The following is a 19,300-nucleotide window of genomic DNA, read 5'->3' as shown; positions in this document are numbered from 1 at the left end:
AATGCCTGGTTACAGCAGGTTCTTTTCTGTCCGTGGTGAATGCCGTGGAAGAGAAAGGTTGACATGTTTATCTGAACTCTTATTTCTACTACATGGAGAGCCCACCATCTGGGCCACTTCACAGTTGCTATAAGATACTATCCAGTCTTAACTTCATGGACATTTTGAGTTTGTCCAAGTTACATCTGGACACTTCCAAACTCTAGCGTAAATATTGGAAGTCTTCCTCCAGGAGCAGGAGGCACAGTGGAACTTCAGGGGAAGTTTTTTATCTTCTGGTGCAGTCCCCGCTAGAGTGAATTTAGCTTTGGTTACTTGCAAAAATGCTCCGTTTTATTTCCATCTTCCATGTTTGCTCCAGGCAAGCAGAATTTGTTTCCTCTGAGCCTGAGTTGACGTGCTTGTGCTATTGCTTCAGTCCCCAAAGACCTGTTAAAAATTCCTGCTTTAAATGCACCACTTCTAATTTGTGTTTTCCTTCCTCCCAACAGGTCTGTGCAGACTTTTGCAGACAAATCAAAACAAGAAGCTCTTAAAAATGACCTGGTGGAGGCTTTGAAGAGAAAGCAGCAAAGTTAAAATACTCTTCATGCTAACAAGACATGCCATGCACTCATTAGATTCCTTTCTTAGAAAATTCATTTTCTCCCCTGCCCCCCTTTTTCTGTTACGTCATGTCACAGTTTGCATTCAGTACTATCCATGCAATGCCATCTTCTCCCTATAAATAAAGCTGTACAAACTTTTTCAGTCTCTGAGGCCTACTTTGCACCCCATTTTACTATCAGGACCTTAGACTCTGTTTCCGTAGAAGTCATGTATTTTATTTTTTTTTTCTCTTCAACCCTCCCCCATTTATATGCATAAACACCAATCATTCTGTTTGTCTGTTCCTCCCCTTCCTGCCTTTTGTTACATTGGTGTAAAAAATGTAAAACAAAAAAATTTATTAAATACTGTGGTGTGTGAAAGCGGAAGAACTGGAAAAACCTATTCCACGTATGTTTGGGGGCTGGGCACAGGGGATGGCTGGCGGGAGGGAGGGAAGAGAGGGTGTTCCTCGGTGTTGTACTATACTGACTCAACCAGACGTGCAAGGGGACATTGATTTGGTGACCTGCTGAAAGTTCTGCTCTTCTACAGCCTGGTTCCAAGGCGCTTTTCTGTCAATTTTTATGGAATGCAAAAGGGGATTTTGTTTTGATTTATTTTTGTTTTTTGTTTTTTTTTTGTAAAGCTTGAATTGAATCTACATCTTATACTTGAGCCTCCATACTAAAAAGAAAAAAAAAACTTAAAAAAAAAAAATGACAACAAAAAATAAAAATAAAAAAAATCCCGGGAAGCAGTGTGCAGCTTGGCGTCCTTCTTGTTTCTCTCTGTTCCTTTCTGTCGAGCGGCTTGGAGTTCGTGTACCGGATGCTGTCCTCCATGGCAGCAGTTGCATCCAGATCTCGAGGTGCAATTAAAACAAAAAGCAAGCGTCAAAGGTTTTGGTGAATCCAGACGACCACCTAGCCTGCGTGGTCATGGAAAGCAAGTAAAGCTTTTCGTTCCTAGCTGAGCTGAACTGGATTTGTTTGGAAGGAAAGGCTCGCTTCTCAGATGGAGTGCCTCCCGCCAGCGCAGTATGGCTGTTGTTCATTAGCTTGCCATACTTCCACAGCGTTGGCACCAGGGTGCTGGCACCCTGCTGCATGTTGGGATCCATGCCTCAGGCACGCAGCAAACGCAAAACAGATGTATTCGGAAAAGAATCACAATATCAGGCTTTCCCTCCGCTACGTTTAACGCACACCGTTAAAATGCTCACGTTTGGAGAAGAGGCATTTTAGTCCACCAGCACGTGGCAGATTTGAAACGCGGACATCTCGAACCAACTGTAGTGATGGAAGGCCATTGTTCAGCTTTCCCTTGGTTCTGTACTTTGCACTGGTGGCCTGAAGGATATTCTTGCTGTTGGAAATGTAAACTGTGGCTTCTCGCAATAGTCTTTAGTTCAGTTTGGAGGAGAATACCCTGTTGCTGAAGTAGCCAGGTGGCGATGGTCCATCTTCAGTTGAAGCTGTAGCCCAGCTGTAGGGAAGTGATCCTTGGTGGAGCGCAGCCAAACTCGCCCCCCTGCTCTGAGCTGAAAATGTGGCCTGATGGGCTTGTTAAACCTTATTTCTCTGGTGTTTGGAGACTCCTCTTAAACAGCTACAGACCTGCTGCCTGCTCTTGTCCATTCGCTTCAGGGTTATAATGAACTCCTAATCCTGGGAAAATACAATGAGAATAAATGCCTTGCAGGCTGTCAGCATGTGGCTGGTAGGGCCATTCAAAGGAGAGATTTCAATGCAAATGTGAAATGAGAATATAGGCATTAATATTGATTCAAGTGCCCTTTCTATTCTAATTGTGCTTTTCCAGGTGACCTGTTTAGCATTCACACATCTGCATGTGGTTAGGCACTGTGCCAAAGTGTTCATCTGTGGGCCTCTGGTTTCCAATTTGCCTCATGTGAGGCAAGGGCTGGGGCAGGAGAGTCACTGCACATGCCCTTGCCTTAAAGTTGGGAAGCCCCAGGGAAACGTTTGAGCTTTTTTTCTTTGGTGGTGTTGCCGTTTGATTCTGATGGGGAACGTTTGAAGTTGGATCGAAGTTTGTAAGCACTCCCATAGTTTTGAAACTGCAGGTTGACCTAGCAAGGGGAGTTGCCTGCTCCTTCCTGCTGTTTCCAGTTTTAACTATTCTGTGATCTGTTTTAAAGTTCCCCCTTTAAGAAAATAATAGTGAATTTCAGAGGAGCCTAGACCACGTGGGTCTGGTCTACGCAGGGATTTCCTACAGGCCGTACTATTTTGGGGCATGACTTCTTTTACCAAAATGGCTAAGCGGGTAAAGCCCCTGGTGTTGTGCTGTTTCATAATAGCATAGGTTTTTCCACTCCCCTTTCATAGGGGAATAAGCCATGCAAGTGTAATTGTGGTCATGAGTGAAGGGAGGGAGGAGGGACATATTTACTAGCCCTGTATAATTACAGAAGTCGCACCACCTTGTGTGGACAAAGTCTTCATTGAGAATAAATTACAAATTAAAGGCAGTTCAGTTGTTCGTCAGAACCCACATGATGTAGTGGATGGGATGCTGGCCCAAGACATGGATTTGAAGTTGGTTCCTAGTTCTGTTGGTGGCTTCAAGCCGTGATGATTGTCTGCCACGGTACCCGTTTCCCCCCCACACATTTTAACAAATTTAGACCGAAAGGTTTTTTTAGGGTGGGGATTGTTCTACAGTGCTTAGCATGACCAGTGTCCTCATCTCACCTAGAGCCTCAACAGGCTGCTGTAATACAATTAACCTCCTTCCACCAGCAAATACACAATTGTTCCTGGTATTTATGAATTTGGTGTTTAAAATACCAGGAAAGACCATGTCTGGATTCAGATGTAGTGTCACAAAGCTACACTACAGTGGTCTCCTGGACCACCCTCCTCACATACTTCATCCAGTTCAGCTCAAGAAGTATCCTGGGGGGAAGAATGGGGATGACAAGAATGCGGTCTCTATAGTCTTACTGATTTTAATGGGTTGGAAATAATGCCTGTGACAGTGGTAATCTTGTCCAGCTCTTTCATAAGCCTTCCACCACCTCCTTCAGGACACATTGGTGCAAACAGTATTTGGATTTAACAAGCAGGTTTTCAGGTTTTACAACATAACGTGTGCTTTATAATCAAGCCGCTGTAGTCCATTTCAATTCCTGACGATACAATGCAGTTTAAAATTTAAGTAGCTGCTTACCTGGAGAAGTAATCATTTAGTTTTCATTTGACAGCACCTGAAAGGAGTAGCAGTGACTACAGCACTACACTTACGCAGCCTGTCAGCAGTGCTCCATTAACACGAGGCTTCAGTCCAGAAGTTCAGACTCTACCTCGAGGTGAGCTTTTTCTCGTCCTCTTGAAACTGTTACTTCCCTCTTTCAGGAAGATGGGAATAGATTTTGATTTGTCACGCTTCCCTAGCTATGATGAAAGGGAGATCTTCAAACCAGAACTGCTCACATGCATCCTCGCTCTGATTTGCGCACACAGCTCTTGGAAGGAACTTCGTTACAACTTTCTCTTAAGATAGACATTGTCCTTGCTACCTAAACCTGCCTCCACCATGGTTAACTTGGTAACTAATGCATGTTGCCTACCTGAAGATAACCATAGTGAAAACTAGGCACTTAAGCTTATTCTACTGTAAAAATTTCCAAGATCAACTGTGCACTTGCAGAGGATTGATCCTGGTGAGTTTACACTACAGTAAGGTGAATGTGTCTGGGCTTTACCATGTTTTCACCTTGAGGGACAAGGAGAGATACCAAAAAATGGGTTTTGGCCAAGGTGGTTTTATGTACCTAGCAGGGGAGATCCCCTTCTTCCCGGCCATGATTGACTTGGTGCAGTGGAGGATGGAGACCTGACCACTGCGCTGCAGGCAGGCACCCGTGCGAGACTCTACTATAGCCTCCCAATAGGAGGATTTTGGTTACACAATTTATGATGAAGGGGATTGCTCTGAGGCTCTCTCTGGACTAGGGGCAAGTGAGACTAGGTGGCATCCGACTTCGAGGGCCTCTAGGCTTGGGGCTTGCACATAGGATACCTACCATGTATTTGGGAGTATCTGAAGCCCCAGACTGAAGAGTCTGGGAGGTAGGATACTCGCTGGTGGTAGCGCCACACAGATTTGAACAATGAGCTCTGCTCAGTTGATAAAATTCAGAGCAGTTTGGGCTAATTTGGCTTGAGACACTAAATTAAAAAAAAACAAAAACCCAAAAACTTGGCTTCTCAACTGTAATGAACTGGATTTCACATGCTAATTAAATGGTATTGCTTTACGCCTCTCAGAAAAACGGGCTTATTCTAAGTAGCATAAGCTGGACTTTAAAAAATCATAGCGCATTAAGAGGAGATCAGTAAGGATTTCAGAGGCAAACTCGGGCCGTTTAGGAATTGGAAGGGGGTAAATGTAATTCCTGGCTTTTTAAAAGCACGAAGAAAAAGGGGAACTGTGAATTAATGTGAAAGTCTTGCTGGCTCCATTCAGGGGTGCGGTAGAAAATACCTGGAAAATTAAATTAGTTTGGGAAAGGCAGTAAATTCAGGAAGGGGAGATTAGTTAACTAATCTGTGCAGTTCTCCAGGAAAAAATAAAATTCCTGCTATTTTTGTAGATAAGGGAAATGCAGTGTATGGCCTGGACTTAGAAACACTTAGTGACTTCTGGAGCTGTGGTTAATGTGTAGTTGTACAATAGGGAAATGCCTAGGAAGGTTACTGATCTCTGATTTTAAGAGGATTAGAAAGAACCCCAGGAGTCAGTTGTGCAGCTCTTTCAGCTGTCGAAGAACAGGAAGTTTGCTATGACATTGCAATTGCAGAGAAACGGAAAACAGGGATGATGTTTTTAAAGCATTCACAAAAGCAGTGGCTAAATGCTCCCCTAGATCTCCAACTTCGGAATTGGGAAAGCTCTTTTATTTCAGTCTGGAGACTTATTTTCCCCTTACTGCAGAGTAATTGAAAGGAAGGTGATGGTAACAAACTTCTCCTTAGTTGCACTCTTTTCCACTGTACAAACAAGTGTTCTTAGCAGCCCTCTTTATATGCTTGCAGTCACTTGAGAGGCGTATGGGGTCTGTATCAGCTCTGAAATCCCAGTTACCAGGAGCTGTGTTCTGATGATAGGAGAGAAGCTTTCCTCTTGTGAGTGGATACAGCCCTCTTGCGGCCAAACTCACGCAGGTCTGCCCAGCCACTGGAGAGAAATAGAGCTAGGCAGTAGGATGTTGAAGAAACCTGCTTTTTAACTTCATTTTTTTTCTCCCTTTATCTAAACTTCCTTGGCAAAGGAGCAGCTGGCTAAGGCACCTAAAATGTTTAGGAGGAGTCTTGGTGGATTTTGATAGGGCTGGGTCTGTACTAAAACAAGTTCATAAAACCAGACAAAGACCATATAGCAGTCTGAAGTTTCCCTTTCTTATAGTCACCTAATTTATAGGCCTGCTGTGCTCTGGCTCATAGATTTGCTATTGCTGGAAGGCTGCCTGCTCTTTACGGCTGTCAAACCTACCCTTTCCCTAGGTTGAGCCACTCTGTTCTTGACAATAAGGAAGGTTTAAGGTCTGTCTGTCTCTTCCTCGTGCCCACTTATCTATTAAATCCACCTCCATAGAGTTTTTAATATAGTTCATTTCCCCTGTGCTAGATTAAGGGTTAGATCATCATTCACTTGGTTTGTATTGAGCCATGATACTGGCAAAATATTAATTAGTATAAGAGTAGTAGAGAGGGGTTAGAAACTGGGGATGACCTCCCTCATTCACTTGCACATGAATCTAGGTCTTGCCCAGAGAGCTCTTTATACTGCTTGAATTGTTTGCAGTCGCACACAGCTGGTAAGGGGCAAAATGCTATTGCAGAAGGCATCAGTGCGCACCAGCTTAGCTAGTCGTAGCACATCAGCTCAAATACTGTGACGGCTCTTAAAGTCATTCTGCACATTAGTAGCAGTTTTGTCTGGTCGGAGGGGAAAGCACTTCTTTGTGTTTTATAGGTCTTTTCCATTTGCAGGGCTTGAACATTCAGCACATCCAGGATATTTAATCACATGCATGGACCAGCTATCTTAGCAGTGGTAGCTTCTATATCAATGGATTCAAAAGGGTAGGTTCTTGAATTTTTTATATGGTCCCTATGGTATCACTTACCTGCAGGCAGTAGAGATAGCAAAGGCTTACAAATTCCTATTTTGCAGGCTCTAAACTAAAGCTATATACATTAAAACAGGAGAGAGACCTAGGTATGGAACTCAAAAGTGGAGATCAAAATGGACATGCACTTATTTGTTTTTTCCTTCTCTTTGGCAACAAGAGTGACAGCGGTCAACTTAATGTACTGAACCTTTCGCACTCCATCTGGACTTAAAAGTATCCAGATCACACTATAAGCTATGTTAGAAAGGCTATATAAAGGAAGCCAGATTCTCAGGCCCTTATCTGAATCATATCATCATGCTCAAGAGTGTGCCAATACCCCACCCTGCCCCTTAAGTCTTAGCTAAAGGGAACTGGTTTAATGGCAGTGGTAGCTCTAGCTCCCCACTTCATACTAGTTCAGTTCATAAACACCAGTTTGAGGGATTTTAAAGACTCAAGGATGTTTGTTTCCAAAACTGGAAAAAGCCACCCCTGCTGAGTCTGGTTTGACTCCATTGCCAAGTGGAGCAGTCTGTTATCTTTGCCATTAAGTACAGCAGTTTTATGATCCAGAGCACTGAGGCTTTTAAGCCCACCACTATTAGCCCTCTGCAAGTCAGGGAAGTATTAAAAAAACCCAAGTCCAACTTCAGCGCAGTTAGGGTCATATGCTGCAGGGGCAGGGCTCTGGGATCCTGCGTACAGATCCTGGCACCGCAGCCTCCACCATGTAGCACTAAGGCACTGTGGTGGCTCATGGGCTGCATGCTAGCCCCTGGCAGACTGCCTGTTGGACAGCCTTGAAGTAGAGGATTAGACTTGGTACAAAGCGATTTACCGTGTGGCAGCCCTTTAGTCTTTGGTAAAGGAAACCAGACTCTTTCCTACTCTTTAAGTTTTCCCTTTTGTAAAGGCTTTATAGAGACAAGAATTGCCCTGTTGCATTTAGGCCAAATCTGAGATCACTTTTCTGCCCCTTTGTGCTGCAAAATAATCTCTGGTCTTGGAAGGGAGTTAAAAATAAATTTTCAAGGTAGTATTGGCAGCTTCCCACCCTCTGCTCACCCCAAGTAGTTTGCTATGCAGTGCTTCAGGAGAGAGACATTTTAGACCCACCCTTCTACAAGACACCCACTCTCTGGAGCAATTTAGCATGGTCCTTGCAAAGAGTGGCTGAACAGAAGCAGGTAGAGATTGTGTTGCCCATTGTATTTGGCCTAGGGCTAGTACAATATGTCTTAATATTCCCCTAGTTTCTAAACCATTGTGGGGATGGGGGGGAAAAGCTATTTTGTCTAGAGAGAGACTTTTACCGACTCCCTTTCTCCCACTGAAACCTAGGTCAATAGGGAAGCTCACAAGGTACCATATCATTTTCAAGAGGGGTGGTTTTACTAGGGAGAGAGACGAGCCAAACCCACTTTTGAGACACGAAGCCACAAGAGATGTGCTGCATAAGGATTTATTTTATATAAAGTTTGCAGCCAAAAATATTAAAATGTGTATACACATGTATTAAAATACTTTACCCAGGACTGGCCTCATTCCCTACCTTAAAGGCCCAGTGACTAGACCCTCAAAGGTGTAGCTGAGAATGGTGATAACATAGCTGTGACCAAGCAACTTCCACTTAAGAGGGTCAGCCTAAGCTCCTAGGGTCTCTTCCCTTTTGGCAGCAATAGCTGGCCTGGAGCTAGTGCAAGACCTCCTTTCTAAGAGAAAAGAGGGAACTGAGTTCAGCTACAGTACTTAAATAAAAGGTGAAAAGTGACTGTGATCCTGGAACAGGCATTTCCCCAATATTTATCCCTTTAACATCATTGGTACCAGCAGGTGTGACATCTGCCAGCAGCATCCTGTGCCACACAGCCAGGCATAATCCCTCAGCAGCATACCACACACTGGCTTGCGTTCCCTTTCATTTGGGATCGCCCAGAGACAGGTGGGTCTGGGAGTCCAACGTGCCTTGGTGAAAACCAGCACTCTCCCGCGCATCCTGCCGTTCCTGCACTGGGCTAGCTCCTCTGTCAGCTGCTAAGAAGGGCCTCCCTCTCTTCTCGAGTACTAGGTCTTCTGTTCCGATAAGCAAGGAACTGGAAGGAGATCTGAAGAGGAGTTAAGGCCTAATTTCCTTCATCCAATGCAGTAAATGAACATGCTGTATAGCCAGGGAGATGGATCTATTGCCTGGGGTAAGAGCGAGGTTGGCTCTTCTCATGCAATGAGGTCTTAGAGCAAGTGTAGCAGGGCAGGCAGTGGCCAGGCCCCCATCCTGCTAACAGGAAAACTTACTGTAAGGTAGTTTGGAGTAGCTGGTTGTGACAACATTATGTCAATAGGTCATTAACACACAGGAGAGTTCGGATGAAAAGACTATAGTGCAGCTTTTCTAGCCTCTAAACAGGCCTCTCCACCTGCCACCAGGGAGCAATTTCTTCAAGGTACTAAATACTAGAACTGGTATCAGCAAGAAAAAGCATCTCAGGAAAAGGATACACCAATGTCGAGAGAAAGGACACCCAGACTGCCGATCAGCCACGGGAGGTGGTGGAGGGCATAGTCGCCTTTGGTTTGCCCCGGGTCGGGGTTCTTCAGAAGCACGCTCGCTCCGTACAGCGTGTTTCCCAGCATCACTAGAGCAAAGAGGGAGTACGACACCCCTGCGGTAGACTTCCTTTTGAACTGGAAGAGGGGAAACTGTTAGAAGGGGCTGGGGCTGCAGTTGTCAGAGAGCTAGTCTACAATTCCCACAGTAGCTTCCCCTGCTCTGCTACAGTAAGCCAGTGCTTGCAAATCCATACCAAGCATTGTCTCTGCCAAGAAAGTCCTACAAACCCACTTTTTGGATACTCAAGTGACAGAGTTGGCTCATGCCCAGAAGCACCAGTTCCCCTCTTAGCTGTAAATTGAGCAAGAAGAGTTGTTGCCTCATGGTGGGATATTTACATTTACTAGAAGGAGGATAAGCAGCTGCTGTCTGGAAGCTACAAAGATGAAATAAAATCAGAAAGCCAGTATGCAAACGCTGAGAGAAGTCAGGTGGTGCTAAAGGGGATGTGGCTGGCTAGTGGCCTGGAGCCCTCTTCCAGCCCTACCAGGGATGGAAGGGGAAGGACTTCCCTGCCCTCAGCTCTGGAGTCTCAACATGAAAGAGACCTCTTTGTACCATCTTCCTGTGGAAGACAAAAGCTCAGAAGCAGAACAGCTTTCACCCCACCCACTGTACTTACATTAGTGTAGATCTGCGGCACTCGGGACAACAGATACATCAAGGAGGAGAGTGAGCCAATGGCGAAGCCAATGATTTCCTTCTTGGTGAAAGGCTGCAAGGCAGGACATGTAATGAACAGTGCAGCTTAGCACTGTTCACTCACATGCTTAGCACCTGGGTGTTTTAGGAGGCATACAGACAAGCTTATGTGACAAACTTAGAAATGCGCTGTCTTCTCAGCTGGCCGATTTAGTTCTTTGGATCACATAGCCAGTTATTCCCCAAAATGGGGTCACAGCTATCCTAATCTGTCCAACTCCCCAATTCCAAATCCAGAACATCCAGAGTTAGAGAGGGACTCACCTCATGCCCAGACTCATCCACTGCAGCAGAGAGAAGTGTCCTCCCTTTCATTGTCACCATTGTTTCCTGAGCCAAGGAGCCACCTCCACCGAGTAGGGAGGTTGTTGACACCGTTCCCAGAAAGATGAAGGCAAAGACGGCATTAATAGGAGCAAGGACTGGAGAGAGAAAGCAGAGACGAGGTTGGAGACATCACCAAGTGTGCACATCTGTGATGCACTATTCTGTTGGCTTTTATTGTATAGGGGGGAAAAAGGTAACCTAGATTAGGGTGAAACATGTAAACCCTCCTTCCTTGGGAAGAACAGAGACAGTGTCACCCTAGGCATCGGGAAGACGTTGCTTTTATTATGTGTTACATGCAGGTATTGCATCGCCAATCAGAGCTCAGCAGCCAACTGACCACACATTAAAGTGATCACAGAATACTTCCAACACCACAAAAAGTTGCTGTTTAAGGGTCAGTTTGTGTGGCTGATCAACCATTTTTAATCCAGGGATGAATCGGTTTAATGTCTGGCATGTTACAGTTTGCCATGTGATACTTGCATGTAGCATGCAACTCTGCCAGAGGCCCCAGGGACGAGGGAAGCACCAGTTCCACTGCAGCCAATTAGGATTTTGCAGGAAGGCTGGTCTTAACCAGGTCCACATTTTGCACAATGAATAGAGCAAACATTTGAAAAATATTCTGTGAATTCAAAGTTCACTCCACTGACAGCTGGAGTTGCTAACCAGGGATATGGTAGAAGCTTCCCTACTGCCGCCCTGAGCCAGTTTAAATTCCTTTTATTCTGCAGCTTGTTTTCTCTAGCAAGGGAAGGGGAAACAAAGCTCAGGATATCTGTGCTGTTCGAGCTTGGGTCTAGCCTGTGGTTAAATAGTTAGGGCAAGTAATGACATGGCTGCTTATCTCACTGCAATATGAATAGTTAGTTCATCAGGAAATTGTTCAGATCTTAACTTGGACAAGCATTCTCCTAAAAATGCTATAAGAAAAACCCTCAAAAGTCTGATCTGAATCTTTTGCAGTAGCACATACTCTGTGCCCTTTTTCTGCAAAATATGTCCCTTTGAACAAGAAATCTGAATAGTTGCATGTGCTTTTCTTTCTGGTTCTTCTACTTATAACTTTAGTTACCCTCGGGTTGGATTTGCAACTCAAGGTAAGCCTTTTATTATTTGTATGACCGCATCTCTTAGCACTGCAGGAAGGTGACAGCTTTTAAGAATGCATTTGAAAATTGTGTTGTAATAGTTAACTCACAGCCTCGGCTCTGGTTCCTGACTTTGTAGTAGCAGTACAGAGACAACATGATCAGATCTGCTGACACGTAGTAGATGGCAGTGTAAGTCTAGAGGAGGAAAGAGGATGCAACAGTTATCTGGCAAAACTGCTTCACCTGGCTCCATCAAGTGCATTGACCCTACAGCCTGCTTACCCAGGGCTGCAGTGGTAGCTGCTAGAAGTTTGAACAGACCACAGCTAATTTCAGTTGTGGACCAGCAGTTTATGGAGGCTTTTTACCTAGCGTAGGCATTGCATGCTGATCCCTACAGTTTCTACAGGCAGAGGGAAGCTGCAGTTATACATTATGAGGCTACCCTAATCTAAAAGGAGAAAGAGATCCCATCCTGAGTTCTTGTTATGCCACTAACCCCATGTGTAAATGGAGGAAAAAAAAAAAAAACTAAAAACGTGACGCTCCATTGTCCGGTGCTTTTACAGATCAAAGCCTCCCTTGAGCCACGACTACATCCTCTCCGATAAGTACGAAATGCTGTTCAACGCGCTGCATCAGCTAGAATAGTGGTTCCCAACCCTTTTTTTCTGTGTCCTGCTGCTGGGAGCAGGGTGCGGCAGTGGCCCAGGGACGGGGGAGCTCCCAGCATGCGGCACGGCTCGTCTTTTCTGTGCCGTGCCACCGGCATTACCCCCGTGACCCTCATTTGGGTCACGACCCGGGGTTGGGAGCCGCTGAGCTAGAACGTCCATAGGGAGAGAGAATTCTGACCCAGGAGACCAGGAAATTGGTTTGAAAGTAAGGTATGACAATTAATGTCTTGCCTGCCTGTGGGACTGAGTAGGAGCATGGTGGGTCTGAGCTCTGGCACCTTCAATCACAGACCGTGCACTAAACTTCATCCTGGTGGAGTTTTTCTAGCAGTTTGATAGAGCAAGACTCCAGCACCAGAAGCCCCTACATCTTGGGAGTGTCGGCTGCACCACCAGCTCCGTATCAGAGACGCTTCTCTAGTGAAGAAGTGTTCTGACCTACAAAGGGCTCATTATCGTGGAATAATTATAACAATTTTTTTTTTTATAAGTTGTGTGCGTGTGTACACACAATACACACATTTCATATTATACACAGCCAGAGAGAGAAAAACATATTATTTGGACCAGCAAGCAAGGTTTTTAATAATTCACTTGAATTTTAAACCTACTCCTTCTTCCCTTCCCGCAGGTCTGGCTGAAGGTTCGTTTTCACATCCCAGACCTGCCCTGCAGGTCCGTGGGGCTTCCGTACCACGGAACAAATTCAGTTTGTTCTAATCCACATCAACCAGATTCGGTCATACCCAAAACATAAAGCAATACCTGCAGCGGCAGCTGGTCAGCCAGGAACGACCCTATCAGATTGAAGGAGTCTCCAGCCAGCCATCCCAACAGGAAGTATATGGAGAGCGCCTCATCCATGTTACCGGTTTTACAAGCCTGGTAATATTGGCTGTGGAGAGAGGGTGTGACCATTAAGGAGACATGCAATCAGTTCACTTACACCCCAAGGACTCCCTGACTGGTCATCCTTGATGATGGGGCTCAATGAAGTGGTGACTACAGGGACCATGAAACTGGCACTAGGTATTCTCCTGTCCAACAGGTAACCCCATGCCTTAAGCAGCCCCTCAGGATCTTCTCAGTGCAACGTTGTTCATCCTTCAGTTGGGCTGATAAACTACTGCATCCAAGAGGACAATTCAGCGTGTGGCCTGTACTTCCCCTCCTCTTCAATCAGACTAGCACCCTGGGATAGTTCCAGACCTGGGAACTCCTACCAGCATGCTATTTCCTCACCGGTAGCAGAGAGTACAGTATTTTAAGAAAGCTCACCTTGCTCTGACCTTTGCATCTGCATATTCAGCACCACTTGCAGTGACTTTTGCGGCTTAGCTACACCAGGCTGACCTCAACTCACTTCCCCATCTACAAGTCACAAGCTCTGCATTCTAGGGCAGCAGGAGGGACAGAAATGTGTTGAATTGCGTACACAGGGATTACATTCCTGAACAGGAAGTGATTCACTTCTCAACCCAGTTGCAGCCGGTAAGCCGCAAAACACACCCACACCTTCCCATTCTTTGTAGGCTGGGGACAAAGCCGGTCGTTTCAAGGAACTGCCCAGCTCAGCAGGTCTTGCAAGCATGTGATCTGTCGGGCAGCGGGAGACTCATGGTGGGAAGAAACTGATGACCTATTACAAACTTCTAACTGTGGGAGCCTACATGCTAAGCAGAAGTTCCCTGTGAAGAACTTTTTTTAGTTGCAAAATAACTATATCATATTTTAGAGAGAGACTAGAGTTTTTAGCACAGCTGCCTTTTCCTCATGTCTCATGGGGTCAGGCATCAGTCTGATTTTTTTTGTTTTTGTTTTGTTTTAAATCTTAGGATTGGAGTATTTTGCAAAACTATACATCTTCATCTACTGAACTGTAGCCATCTCAGCAGTGGTGTGTCATGCTGGCAAGGCAATACTAGGAGTGAACTATGCTTGTTGCACGGGTTAAAGATCAGAGCTGTAAATAAACAATTAATCCTCCTCCTCCACCAATTCTCTCCGCATATAAAACCAGTCCTTCAAAGCCAAGTGGCTAGGCTCAAGATCTCCGCTGGAGGTGCTGGGTTTCCAAACTCTAAAGCCATCTCTCATAGAAAGGCAAACATCCAGCTAGACCTAGAATCCCCTCCATGGGACATCTCAGATACTTGTTCCCAGATGCGGCAGCTTCAGGGTTTTACTTACGGGAACGAAGCAGCCGCAAAGCAGACGATGGAAACCAGCCCCAACACAATGCTGGCGATGTCCCAACCATCCTGGGCACACTCATTGAACACGTCCCACACCCACTGGGAGCCATTTGGACAGTCCGAGAAGTTCCCCACTGGTTGACTCTGCCAAACTTTGGAGTCCATAGCACAATCAGGAAGGCTGTGGCCCTCGCTGGAGAAGCCTGCAGAGGTCAGGCAGCAGAAGGAATATTTTTGTTACAAGCCAGACAGTGTACCTGTTGGAAGAGTAGGAGAAAGCACCGGTGTTAATATGATCATAATGAGGGTCCGACGGTCTCATGAAGCTCTTGCTTGTTGGTTCAAAGCTGGCTTGCCCAGCAACAAAGAAAAGATCATCGATTGAGGCCACTTAGTGTGGCCTCAATTCAGATCCCCTAGTGGAGCAATCATCATATTTAAGCCTTTTATCAACAGAACCGTCTCTAGGGCAGCCAAGTCAATACCAAGTCTGTGCGTGATGTTTTTTCATGCCTGCCACACAACTCCTCCCCAGCTCAGGCCCATCTCAGGACTCTGGTGCTCCTCACATAGCCAAGTGCTTAAGACCAGTCTTTACAATGGTCTCTGGGAGCTGGCAGCAGGAAGCAGAACTGTCTGGCCTTATGGTAGGAAATCCAGCAAGAGATACAGTAAATCAAAGGCCCTTTTGACGTAGAGCATTTCCTCCTTCCTGCTGTGTTGTCTCTCCTAGGGTCCCGAGTATTCTCTTTCCAAAGGAAATAAGGAAGAGTCAGTAAAGAGAAGAGAAAACAAAACAAAGCCAGGGCTTAGATTTAGGCAATCAAACTGCATACCCACTAAGCTGCGAATGCTGTCATGGTCGACATGCTCTGCAGATAGTTTTGGCAGATAAGTCTCATTATCAAACTGCCACAAACCTTTTGGTCTGTATATCTTCCTCTTTACTGAAATACCAAGTCCTGTTCTCTTCTCCATTAGTGGTGGTAATAAGAACTATCCTCACTGAAGCCAGCCAATATCTGCCAGTGTCATCAGGTCCACATTAAGATCCTGTGTCTCTTCCAGCAGTCTCCGCCCACAAATAGCTAGCCAGCTTCTAATGCTGTTTAGACAATGCAACAGCAATATCGAGCACTGGGGCATGACCTTATGCAGGGGCAACTCAGGCCTTCTGTCAATAAATAGAGCAGCCTTTGGTCTTAGCCCAGAGAGAGGATGGAACAGACGCAGGTGAATGATGAAACATTTCAATTTGCCTCACAGAGGTGGATCTCTTCTCCCCGTCCCTCCCGTGCCACGATGCTTCCTACAGAACCGATTCTTCTCTTGCACCCTGGGGCCTCTTGCAAAGTCCTCTTGCACCCTGGGGCCCAAGGGGAAGGGAAAGTACGTCACAGCCAGCGCAAAGTTTCTATCTGAGTGTTATTGGGGTTTTTTTTTCCACTTTTGCAGTAGCAGACCTAATAATTAGCCCAACGTGAGCTCTCTTGACTAGTGAGGATGCTGCATCCTGCTCTGCCGAAGGCTATACTTGCTCCACCCACTAGAAGCAGGGCTCTTATTTTCCAAGAGAGGATCAGACTAATTTTAGTTACATTTCAAACAGTTAATGGCAATCAGGAGACATGCTGCATTTCTACCAATGGTTTATTTCTAGATTTACTGAGAACAGACCTTTGCTTCATTGGTGATGCATAGCGAGTCAGTAACTTCTCTAATCACAGTACACAGGGGACAGGAGCTGGCTTTAGAGACTTCAATTTGTGTCCAGACTTGCAATCAGGTGAAGTCAGGGCTTCCTGCTAATTCATTTGTGCACTGTCATGTCCAGATGCTGGTCAGAAAAGCCTCACTTATTTACACCAAGCAGCAATCCTTTACTAGCCTCCTAAGCTGTTCTTTGCAGGTTGTAGTGGTTGCACTCCATCTGGCTTGGGGACCCTTCGAAACCCTGCACCATGAACAAATTAGCCAGGTCTGGATACAGCCACTGCATAAATAGTGTGGGGTTACATGCTTCCCTGCGCACCCAGGAGACGCTTACAGCCTACAAGTGGGAGATGATCACGTCACCTCTGTGACGCCCCCATGAAACAAGCTTCCTTTTTTTTTTTCTTCCCCTTCCATCATCTACCAAATCTGCAATTGTCAAGTGCTTTAAGCTTCCAGGTAATCCATCAGGCTAACTATTGTTCCCATTTTACAGCAAGGAAAAGTACATTAGAGAGCATCGGGGGCTTGCCAGTGCGAGTCTATCAGCCAGAACAGAGCCCACACCTATTGCCCATGAGGACAACAATCAACTGTAATAGCCCAAAGCCTCTCAGAGTTTAATGACTTGCCCATGTGAACACATTGCTGATCAGACTTTAGGTCTCCACTGCTCAACAGCAGCATCTCTGACGGCACCACACCACTCCCTCCATGCTCCCCCTACCTCCCCGCACATTATAAGCCTACCTGAAACTTTAAGGGCATCGCAGCTCCAACAGTCCGGTGTCACCCAGGGCTCTTCCAGCAGCAGGGGTGGTTGCAGGGGATGGAAAAAAAGCCTTAAAAGAAAATAAAAAGATGTCAATCGAGTCTGCTTCTGGTTCTGTCTTTCATGAAGGCAGCTATAGGGATAAGGAGGAAGCGCAGAGGGGCCACTAATGAGTCATTACGGTACAGTCATCCCAAAAGGGTGGTGATCCTCTGCCGTCATCTCCTGTCCTCCCACTGCAACCAGGGGGGCAAAACGCCCTCTCCGCTGGGCTTGGCAGGTGCAGCATCGCCCCTTCCAGTCCTCCTCCTCCCGCCTCCAGCCTTCAGGCTGAGCTAAGGGCTGGCCACTCCTGGCCAGAAGCAGCAGCAGATGGACTCTGGTTCTGATCTGGGGCAAGGGTAGGGGTAGGGTCTCACCCCCTCTGCTCTGTCCCTGCCGCTCCCGGCTCCAGTTCCCCGCGCCGTGGCCGGCAGCCCCGATCCCGGCCCCGGGGTGCGGCAGGATCCCCGCGCCGGGCCCCGGAGCTGCTGTTTATGCAGCCGATCACCTGATCCGCCGGGTCCCGCCCGCCCGGGGGCAGGGCCGGCCCGGGGACCCGCCCGCGGGACAGGAGCCCTGCCCGGGCACACGCTCCTGGCCCCCGCTTTGGGGCAGGAGTGCAGCCCTTGCTCAGCGCGGAGCCCCCTTCCCACCTTTCTCCCCAGCACCAGGAGTGGAGCTGGGTGGACAGCATCTATCACCAGCGCGGTTTCCCCAAGGACAGGGGATAGATGAGCTCTTTTCTGGCACCCAAAAGCAATGCACCGTATAGTTAACCTGCTGCTTTCCTTTCCAGCAAAGATCTTGGCTTCATGCCGGCTGCACGGAAATGGGAGACTCCTCCCTAGCTTGTTCCCGCAGCCGCACGGCTGAGGGCAAGCGAACCCCGGGGGCATCCGAACCCCGGGCCTCCAGGCTTGCACGTAGGATGCCCGCCAAAGGATTTGGAAACCGCTGAAGCCCCAGGTGGGGGCGGAGGATGTTGGTCGGTAGCAGGGCCGGGATTTGGGGTTGATTTGGCTCGGAACACCAAAAAAATGTTGACGAAGCCGACTCGGCTCGGCGGTGGTCTCTCTGTCAGTCTGCACAGCGCGTCTCCTGGACCAGCACGGCCAACGAGCTCTCCGCCAAGGTGAAGACACTGGAGGCGAAGAGCCCAGTCCCACCTGCCCCGGCTGTGCGAGGAAGTATACGTTTGGGAGGAAATTTGAACTCTGGAGCTTGTGCGATGCATTACTAACGACCTTTGGCGGCCTACAGATTCACTTTGAAAAAGGAACCGGGAGTAAAGGACAGGGACTAGGGAGCCAGCGTCAGGCTGCTGGGTCACGGCATGGGGTTCGCTATCACGTGGTTGCTGCCCAGTTTGGGGGACTGCAGCATCGCCCCGCCTCCGGGCTTTCAGGTGTTGGAGGCACGGGAAGTTCTGGTTCCGAAAGCCAAGAGGGAAAAGGAGGCATCAGTGGTCCGACAAAACGCCCCAAAAGCCGACAGCTTAATCCACCCAGGCCAGAGCAATTGCAAGGCCGTGCTTGACCCCAGGCAGGGGTCACGGCCCGGCGGGGACTGCCGGCTACTGCTTGGGAGAAAGGGGCGCCCGTGTGTGGGAGGAGAGGATAATGCTACCGAAGCAGGAGGCAGAGGAAAGCCCAGGCCCTCTGGGCTGGGGGTGATTCAGGAGCAGGAGGCCGGCTGCTGCGGGCTGAGCAGCGGCTTTCGCCGGGCTCCCCACGCACAGGCGGAGGAATGAGGCTGTGCCCAGACAGCCTTGCCTCGGAGCAGCCCCGGCTCCTCCTCGCCTCACGCCAGGCTGAGTTTTGGGGCCAGACGAGGGGCTGGGTTTTGGGGCCGGCCTGCCCCACGCCCCCAGGAGACATGGAGCCGCAAGGTGGACAGGAGCTGGCGTGCTCGAATCTATTCTGGGGGGTTTCATCACACACGGCATTCATTACGGTGCGTATACGCGGCAGGAAGGCAAATAATGCACATTTGAAGAAACCCGCTGGACTGCTGTATCAATGGGATTCGACATTTCATATTTATTTTAATGACTTTATTAATGCTCTAAGCCCCACACGTTTATCTGAACACCGTAAATCCCGGGTTATTCTCAGCAGTCTCCTGGAGACGGAGATCTAATTCCTGGGGGCTCCAGGGCAATGCTGCAGGGTGGGCAGCAATGGGCAGGGTCCAGGGCCCAGGCTCAGTGCAGGCTCCACTAGGCATCACTCCCTGCTGTCCCTGGGGGAGGTTTCCTTTGCAAACCTAAGGAAGACACAGAAAGCGCCCTTACAACGTGAAGCCTGGCAGGCAGATCCGCAGCCCCGGGGAAGGGTCACAGCCCCCTTGCCCCTCTCTAGTGACCAACACACCACTCCCGTTTTGGGAATTTAGCGACGGTCCCTAAGCGCTGCACGCCACGATGAGCCTT

General features: G+C 47.6%; 2 protein-coding genes across 6 annotated transcripts in view; one reads left to right on the top strand and one right to left on the bottom strand.

Annotated features, from left to right (window-relative positions):
- Positions 1 to 1,349, top strand: part of CAPZB (capping actin protein of muscle Z-line subunit beta) — an 83,471-nt gene extending 82,122 nt beyond the window's left edge. For all 3 annotated transcript variants that reach the window (XM_014523584.2, XM_014523583.2, XM_025213140.1), the window contains one exon: positions 492 to 1,349. In XM_014523584.2, the coding sequence (XP_014379070.2) occupies positions 492 to 579 (88 nt within the window). In that variant the 3' untranslated portion in view covers positions 580 to 1,349. The remainder of the gene's footprint in view (positions 1 to 491) is intronic.
- Positions 1,350 to 8,184: 6,835 nt separating this feature from the next.
- PQLC2 (PQ loop repeat containing 2) lies at positions 8,185 to 19,291 on the bottom strand. Of its 3 annotated transcripts, XM_006031477.3 has the most exons (9): positions 17,247 to 17,405; positions 16,806 to 16,897; positions 14,338 to 14,599; positions 12,913 to 13,042; positions 11,578 to 11,665; positions 10,311 to 10,468; positions 9,967 to 10,059; positions 9,233 to 9,418; positions 8,185 to 8,841 (listed from the first exon to the last, which is right to left on the bottom strand). In XM_006031477.3, exons 3-9 carry the CDS (start codon positions 14,505 to 14,507, stop codon positions 8,764 to 8,766), a joined length of 903 nt encoding a protein of 300 aa, XP_006031539.1. In that variant the 5' UTR covers positions 14,508 to 14,599; positions 16,806 to 16,897; positions 17,247 to 17,405; the 3' UTR covers positions 8,185 to 8,763. The 3 variants fall into 3 exon arrangements, with proteins under 3 accessions (XP_006031539.1, XP_025068930.1, XP_025068931.1); XM_025213145.1 differs by lacking the exon at positions 9,967 to 10,059 and having other exon boundaries at positions 17,247 to 19,291; XM_025213146.1 differs by lacking the exons at positions 16,806 to 16,897; positions 17,247 to 17,405 and adding an exon at positions 13,426 to 13,541 and having other exon boundaries at positions 14,338 to 14,459.
- Between the last annotated feature and the right edge of the window lie 9 nt (positions 19,292 to 19,300).

Source organism: Alligator sinensis, unplaced genomic scaffold (genome assembly GCF_000455745.1).
Source record: "Alligator sinensis unplaced genomic scaffold, ASM45574v1 scaffold1719_1, whole genome shotgun sequence".
NCBI lineage: Eukaryota > Metazoa > Chordata > Crocodylia > Alligatoridae > Alligator > Alligator sinensis.
The sequence above is the reverse complement of the archived record's forward strand: the minus strand, read 5'-3'. Positions and strand labels throughout refer to the sequence as shown.